Below are 8845 nucleotides of genomic sequence, written 5' to 3' on the forward strand. Positions count from 1 at the left end.
GAGAGTTTGGTATCCTCATTATGTAAGGGGAAAAGGAGATAAGCCCAGTTTTATACGTGTGGTCTAGAAAACTTAAAATAGATTATTTCCCTATCCTGAAAACTAATATCTCAATTCAGTGTGTGGCATAAATTAGTGAATTAGGTAAGCTGAATTTAAAGATTAGTTTACCCATGGCTCACTAACATATAATTAGAGCCCTGTCTGTGTTAGATTTGATAAGACCTTAGAATTTAATCATGTTAAATCACAGTCGCTAAATGCAGTTAGTTCTGTGGACTGTTATTTGATCTAAATATATCCAAAACTGTGTAATAATGAATTTTTATAAGCAACAAAGTAGCTCTCCTGTGGTACAACTGTTTTTTCTGAATTACAACTTCCTTCCTTGGCTCACTTTTCCTTCATTGTCTATTTAAAACAGTGGCTTTCAACACTGGCTACACATTATAATCATCTAAAAAGCTTTAAACATAAACACCTCCGAACAATTGCCAGATTTCTAGGGATAGGACCTAAGGCTTCTGAATTTTAAATCTCTCCTGATGTACAGTAAGGGCTGAAAATCACTGACCTTGAAGAATATAGATAAAGTCACTTGTACTCACAATACAGAGATATTTTAATTAGTCCCTGTATTTTTAAGTGAAAATATAAAGAGTAACAAATGTGTCACAATTGGAGGCATGAAAAATGAGATATTCAAAATGAAACTTCATTCATTGGATATTGTAAGTTGCTCTTGTCAGTTGAAGACAGCAAAGGTCCTTGCCTTGCCTTGCCTCATCCTCTTATATTGGTTCCACTGTCTCTCCACAGGCCTCGGTGATATCACACAGCAGTTGAATCAAAGTGAATTGGCAGTGTTACTGAACCTGCTGCAGAGCCAAACGGACCTGAGCATTCCTCAGATGGCGCAGCTGCTTAACATCCACTCCAACCCAGAGATGCAACAGCAGCTGGAGGCCCTGAACCAATCCATCAGTGCCCTAACGGCTGCCACTTCCCAACAGCAGGACTCAGAGCCCACAGCCCCAGAGGAATCTTTGAAGGAGATAGCCCCTGCCCCAGCGGTCCAACCTTCAGCAGAACAGACAACCCCTGAAGCTTCAAGCACACCAGCTGACATGCAGAATATGTTGGCAGTTCTTTTGAGTCAACTGATGAAAACCCAGGAGCCAGCAGGCAACCTGGAGGAAAGCAACAGTGACAAGAACAGTGGGCCACAGGGGCCCCGAAGAACTCCCACAATGCCACAGGAGGAGGCAGCAGGTAAACAGACCGGTCATGAATCTCATTGAGCTCAGGTGCTGTTGATCCTCTTAAAAGTCTCTAATGTTTTCTTTTTCACATCAGTGGCCTCAGTTTCAGTTTTTCTGTAACTTAGTCTACAGAAGAACATAGCACCAAGTGATGTATTTCTTGCCCAACTTCTTTTATTTAAGTCTCAAAGCTTCTTAAAGCACCTTTCGTATACTGATTGTTTTTCCATTTTTCCATTTCCTAGGAAGTAGGTAAGTAAAGTCCCTGTGTTCTCACACAAGAAAACCACAGCCATAGCTAGTGATGCATCTTGAACCACTGTGTGTGTGGTGGTCAACTAGTACTAGCACTTGAAAATCTGCCTTCCAAGCAAATCATTATCAGATTGTACAAATAGCCACTTGTACTCTAGAACAGTGGATGCTAGGTACTGAGTTCCTGGAAACATACAGTCAAGAAAGCCCTAATAAAATATCATTGTTAATCTCCCAAAGAATGATTTGAGAAGATTTCTAAGCAGATAATTAACACCGTACATTTCCTTTCCAAAAAATAGCATATAAAAATGATTTCTTTAAATCTGTGTTCCTGAAGGATAAGTGAATGGACCCCAGATTAGGAACTGAACACTATTATTTTTTTAAAATCGAAAAAAGGAAATATGTATAACTTGATCTTACATAAGCACAGCATGCAATTTATTAGAGGGAAAAGAAGTTTAAATTTTCTAGTCAATTCTGATTCACAGTCTTTATTTCTAAAATCTTTACTTATTTGTAAGTGCTTTCAACTCCTTGGAAATTTTTGCTGTCCATGAAGACCCCATGAATTGGGGAAAGGAGAAGATGTACAAGGGCTGTTGGAGTACACTAACCTTCAATTTTTAGAGTGTTGCATTCACATTTCAAATTGGTTGGTGCAGAGTATATGCCTTATTTCCACTGGTACAGGATCAAATAAGTTATTGTATGTTAAGTTTTAAAAAAAAGGTAACAAATAAATTACCCTCTTTGTGGATAAGGAAACTGCAATCTAGGGAATTTAAATAAGCCTATCTATGGTCCCACTACTGTCACCATATTATTGGCAGAGGCAGAACTAGAATTCCTGTACTTTCTTAATGAATGTGTTTCTTAATTCACTTTGCTATTTTGTCATAACAATTCCAATAGTTTCTAAGAGACTCTGGGATGTGGAATAACAGAGAAAGCCAATCTAGAATTAAAGCAGGTGTGTTTGTCTCATCTCTCATACTCTCCTCCCTTGTACCACCACCCACCCCCTCACCAACCAAAAAAAAAAAATTATGATCAATAACTGAAAGAAGTTATTCAAGTTAAATGGCATAGTGATTGAAAGAAATTCGCCCAGTAATTAAGTCAACAAGCTTATCAGCCAAATGGTGAAAATGAACTAAAGTTTAGGCCTAGCTCATGGCCAGAAATTACTGGATTCACTTTTCAGAGGAGAGTAAAAATGCCATCCCTAATTATTCCATTCACTTCTGGATTATCCAGTTGGTGACTCTCCTGTGCCTCTATCTTGATCCTGCTACCTCTTATGTGGCTGTTTTGCTGTTCATCAGCACTTCCACCAGAGGGCAGACTGAGTTAGCCAGAGAAAGTAAAAATCTATCACTTTGGCTACTATTTAGCTATTCTGTGGAGAAGGAAATGGTAACCCACTCCAGTATTCTTGCCTGGAAAATCCCACGGACGGAGAAGCCTGGTGGGCTACAGTCCATGGGGTCACAGAGTCGGACACGACTGAGCGACTTCACTTCACTTAGCTATTCTGTACTTGTTGAGAAATGGTTATGGTTGAATCTAATTACTAAAGTGAAATTTTCAGTTATTTGTATATTTCATTAATCCCTCTCACCACTGGTACAGACTGTTAAGGGTTGGCAATATTGTTAACACTTTAAATCTTATAACTATGTTTTTTTTAATGTGATCTTTATTTTTAATTCTTAAGATGTTTTATTAGCCTTTAATAGTTCTTTGCAACCAGTCTGCCTTTGCTATTTTGAAATAGTTTTCATCCTCTCATAAATGTGAAAGAATGTGAGCTCAAGAATTAGTTCTATTGAAATACAACTAAAACTATTTGTATGAAAGGCAAAGTTTAAATATGAAATGTAGTATAGATGGAAGAAAATAAGTTTAGCTTTGTCCATTTTTGCAGTTAGGCATTTTTAAAGTTGTTTGCCCTTAGTATTAAAAAAAAACAAAAAACAAAAAAACTGGTGTTCCATTTCATGTATAGACCAAAAATACTTTTTAAAATAACTGGTACTGTGATGTTCTTATGTAGTGAGATGTGTAGTGTTGATAGTGAAAAACTCTGAAATCTATAGATATTTGTAGTCCAGTTAGCTCTCCTGTTTTTGGATGTCTACTTTTCAAGTTGTGAGTTTTCTATAGCTAATTTTTCATCCTTTAATTTAGCTTTCTCTACCATCTAGTCAGCCAGCCAGTCTGTTAACAAAAAATTGAGTGGGTACTGTATATAGGATGATCAACTTGTCCTTGTACTGTCCTGGTTTTAAAACCAAAAGTTTTAAACCTGGGAACCTTCTTCAGTCTCAGGCAATTGGGACTCTTGGTCACCCTAATTGTATTTACGTATAGCACCTGACCTTATCCTCCACTGCTCAACAGTTTTGTAGTATTTTCAGCATACTTTCATCTGCCCACTAAGGGTATGCTTACTTTACTGATTGTTTTTGCAGAATAGAATTGTGGTATATATGCTACCAAAATACCTAATTGTTATAATTATAAAAACTACTTTTGGCTTGCCTGAGTAATGACTTTATATCACTGTCTCATAATAAAGAATTGATTATATGAACATTTAAAAATATGCTTCATTAGGGAACAGAAAAATCAGTCATTTGAAAGATATCCCAAAACAGTTTTTTCTTCAGCAAGGTAACTCCCAACTCTAAAGGCATGCTTCTGACTACTTGGTTTTGTGTGTCCTCAAACTCACACCATTTTACATTTCTAGTCTCTTGCCTTGGCAGGAGTTCATTATCAGACAATGATTGCCATGGTTAGGCAAATTAATCCAGTTGTGGGTAACAAAATGTCTAAGGAATGATTCTAGTAAGACCTTTGGAAAGATAGAGTATAGTATTAGTTCAATACATTTCTAAATATTCTTCTCACTGTCTCCAAGATAAACAAATGTTTATCAACAGCCCATTCTGCATGACATTGCTGTAGTGACTTTTTATAATTACTGTAACATAGGAAGCTGAATGACAGTACGGTGGTTTTCCTCAGACTGTGATTATGGGCAGAAGGAGCTCAAACTGGGAGAAGCAAGTGTATATGTATACATGATGGTAATGAAAGGTTTTTACCAATTTCATCTCACCTGTATATTCTTCTAGCTTTATTTTACGTGTTAACCTGATATCATCAAACATTCTGTAAAATGTGTTAGCTAAGTCCATACAAAGTTTCCTGTTGTACAGCAAGATTATGTCCTAGATATGTGACCACAGCATATGTATTGTTCCTCTCATCTTCCTTCTTTCTACTTTATTTTCATTAATGTTTTGATCCAACAGCAAAAAGGGGTGGGGAGGCTACCAACAGCCTACATATTAGAACAGTTCCTTAAGGAAGGAAATGGAGGAGATCTCAGACAAAAATCAGGACAATCGTTTGAAATACATGATTTTAACACCAGCTGTTAGATCCAAAATGCAACTGTTTTACTTTTAATCGCTTGATTTTATTTATAAATTGCGATTTCCTGATCCCAAGGTTTTTTGCTTTATATATATATTTGGTTACTTGTATTGATATTTGTTTATGTTGGGCAGTGTGTGTGTGTGTGTTTGTGTTTATAATCACATGTGATTTTTAAGATGGTGTTTAAAAGAAGTAACCCTTCCACAGCATGTCCTCCTCACATTCTTCCACCAGAGAAGAGGCCCCCTGAGCCCCCCGGACCTCCACCGCCGCCACCTCCACCCCCTCTGGTTGAAGGCGATCTTTCCAGCGCCCCCCAGGAGTTGAACCCAGCCGTGACAGCCGCCTTGCTGCAACTTTTATCCCAGCCTGAAGCAGAGCCTCCTGGCCACCTGCCACATGAGCACCAGGCCTTGAGATCAATGGATTACTCCACCCGACCCCATCCTAACAGGACTTACGGAAACACTGACGGGCCTGAAACAGGGTTCAGTGCCACTGACACTGATGAACGCAACTCTGGTCCAGCCTTGACAGAATCTTTGGCCCAGACCCTGGTGAAGAACAGGACCTTCTCGGGCTCTGTGAGCCACCTTGGGGAGTCCAGCAGTTACCAGGGCACAGGGTCAGTGCAGTTCCCAGGGGACCAGGACCTCCGTTTTGCCAGGGTCCCCTTAGCATTACACTCAGTGGTCGGGCAACCATTCCTGAAGGCTGAGGGAAGCAGCAACTCTGTGGTACATGCAGAGACCAAACTGCAAAACTATGGGGAGCTGGGGCCAGGAACCACTGGGACCAGCAGCTCAGGAGCAAGCCTTAACTGGGGGTCCTCAGCTCAGTCTTCTGCTTATGGCAAAGTGTATCGGGGGCCTACGAGAGTCCCTCCAAGAGGGGGAAGAGGGAGAGGAGTTCCTTACTAACCTAGAGACTTCAGAGTCCTGAAAGATCCTTTCCCTATCCATTCTTCCATCCAGTCCTCTGAACCTTTAATGAAATAATTTGCCAGAGCGAGGTAATCATCTGCATTTGGCTATTGCAAAGCTATCTGTTGTATTCCTTGCTCACTTGCTCCTAGCAAGCGACTTATAAAATAGTGATATTGGCACCAGTTCCTCCTGGATGGGATATAGTCAGAATATTTACTTCAACTCTACCTAGTAAATACAAGTAGAGAATATGGAGAGGGTCATTAAATTGAAAAGTAAATGTTTAATTAGTTCATTTCCTGCACTTCTTGAGCAGAAGAAGGAAACAGTTTCAATTTTGAGATGGCTCAGGAGAGGTTCTTAAAGTTTTTTTTTTTAATGGTTTCTTTTGAATTTAGGTTTTTTGGTTTCTTTCCTTTTTGTTTTTTTATTTTTTAAGAGAATAGTGGTCACAGAATTTGAGCTGCTCTTAGGCTTTTGCTTTAAGGGAAACAGAGTGACTGGCTGGTTTAAATAAATGTTTCCTTCCTCTCCACCATCTCACATTTTTGCTTTCAAGTGAACTCTTTTTTTACCCATTGAGCATCTTGAACATACCTTTTTTCCAAATAAATTGCTCGTTCTTAAAGTTTGCTCCACTTTGAGATAAGACATGCCCCCACCCCCCTCCCTGCACATGAAGCAGGTTGTAGAAAGTGGCATTCTTGGGCAAGTAGGTAGACTTTATCCCATCTCTTTACCTTTTTTATCCCATCTTTATAGACTTTCTCTTTCTCTCTATCGCTCTCTTTTTGAGGCATTTGTTTGGAAAAAAAATTAATTGTTGAGATGCCCAAGAACCTGGGATAATTCTTTACTTTTTTTGAAATAAAGGAAAGGAAATTCAAACTCCTATATTGTTCTCTGTAAATCTTCAATTCTAAATTTTTTTTTTTAAACCATGTTCTGATGGTGAAGTTGATTTGTAGATGCGAACAGCCTAGGACATTGCTGCTGAGGTAGGGTTAGAGATGATCCCTCCATACCTGGAGGGTTAGTAACATCAGTTAGCATACTGTTTACACATATTTTTTTATGTAAAAAAAAAACCTTTGAAACAGAGCATTGTAATATTGTCAAAGAGGAAAAAAAATACATCCTGAAAATACATGGAAATGTAACTTAGTATAGGGTGAATATTTTTCTGAAGATATATCACTACCTGAGACCTTTTTTAAAAAAAGTAATTTTAAAAGAGTATCCCATAAGAAAGAACAGTATTGACATACACACATATCAGCATGAATATCCTGTCAATTCTTTTAAAGATTTTCCTCTAGAGAGATTTGGTTTTGGTAAAAGGGGTTAAATTATAACTTCATAGCAAGAATTTTGCTTTATTATCAGAAAATGAAAGAGGGGAAGACTTTCAGGGTGGGATAACCTGGGAGGTTTCTCATTCTGGCTTCCAGTTGTGTGTGAGTACCAGCATATAATGTGTTTTTAAAACATACACATTTATAGAAATTATCTGCACAGACCTAGATGCTTGTGGAATGTAGGTTAGCCCCCCTTTACAAAGAAAAGGCAAAATGTGTTTCAGCATCTTGGAGAACAGTTTACAGAACTCAAGTAAAGTTTTATGTTTCAATGCCAAGTTCATATATTAAAAAATAAACAATACTTGTGAGAGAGAGATGCGTTAATAAAAAAAAAAATGTAAAGAAAGAAGAATCCTCTTCTGATACTTACATGAAGACTATTTTCCCCTGTTACTGAAATAGGCAGATATCTGGTGTGTGTATTTCTTTATTATCCTCTGGGTTTTGGTCTGGCCTTGCCCTCAGGGCCAATCATTGATTAAAAAGAGAAACTTCTAGCCATTTTGGCATTGATGGCTTTTTATACCAGTGAGTCCAGTTAGATTTGCTAGGCTCACTGACATGCTGTTGGTAAATTGCATTAAAGTCCATCTGAACCTTTTGTCTGTTGACTTCTTAGTCCTCAGACATGGGCCTTTGTATTTTAGAATATTTGAATTAAAGACATTGGGCCCAACTCTGCCATTTTTGACTAGAGAACTTAAGCCTGGATCCTTTCAAAAGTATCCAGTGAGAAAAATTGGTTTTCCATCAAATATGAATAAAATCTCTTATGTATTTTAATTGTATTTTGGTTATCAGCAGTCACCAATAATGTTTTTCCCTCCCCAACCCTTATTTTTAATTATGCCAAATATTCTAAATAATATACTTAAGTCTCCATTCCCCTATCCCTTCTATTAGGTAATGGGGTGAGTGTGTATGTGTGTGGTGTGCGTTTGTGTGTATGTATGATCCCATTTCAACCCCCACCCCCAATTTGGGAGTCTAACCTTTGAAAAGAAAAGATTTGGCAATTTTGACTATTTCTAAAGGCAAAGGGACAAAGAAACTCAAATATCCTGGAATATCTTGTGTGGAGGAAGAAAAGGTATTTGTTAATTTTTCAGCTATGTTATCTATAAATGTGATGGAAGTAAAGGTTTGGCAGAATTTCTACTTGGGTATTAGAAAATTACAAACCAAATTAATTATATTCAGAAGTGGTTTTGATTATTGAACCATGGGAGATATTAAGTCCATGAAACATATTATTTTGAACAGATGAGAAATCTGACTCTGTTCACAAGTGAGAGGCAAAACTGGTTTGACCATGATCATTTTTGTGGTTCTGAAAACAGATTTGCTTGACCCAGTTTCTTTAGTTTCTTCTTCAACTGTCCATTGGAATGATAAGAATTTGAAGAAAACATCAAATCTATAAGTTTAAAAGCAGGGCAGTTAGCACAAACTTGTAAGTAGGACTTCTTGTAGCTTATGCCATAGACATCACCCAAACCACTTGTGTGTGTGTGTGTGTGTGTGTGTGTGTGTAATATGCATATATAGTTACAGTACTAAAATGGTTACCAGCAGGTTTTGAGAG

At 37.9% G+C, this 8845-nt stretch overlaps 1 protein-coding gene across 2 annotated transcripts in view; it reads left to right on the forward strand.

The window, feature by feature from the left end:
- The window catches only part of CDK12 (cyclin dependent kinase 12), a 40851-nt gene extending 33401 nt beyond the window's left edge, over positions 1-7450 (forward strand). Inside the window, exons 13-14 of one of the 2 annotated variants that reach the window (XM_068976067.1) lie at positions 820-1272; positions 5181-7450. In XM_068976067.1, the coding sequence (XP_068832168.1) occupies positions 820-1272; positions 5181-5893 (1166 nt within the window). In that variant the 3' untranslated portion in view covers positions 5894-7450. The remainder of the gene's footprint in view (positions 1-819; positions 1273-5180) is intronic. The other variant, XM_068976068.1, reaches the window with a different exon arrangement.
- Positions 7451-8845: the final 1395 nt, after the last annotated feature.

Source organism: Capricornis sumatraensis, chromosome 8 (genome assembly GCF_032405125.1).
Source record: "Capricornis sumatraensis isolate serow.1 chromosome 8, serow.2, whole genome shotgun sequence".
Taxonomy (NCBI): domain Eukaryota; kingdom Metazoa; phylum Chordata; class Mammalia; order Artiodactyla; family Bovidae; genus Capricornis; species Capricornis sumatraensis.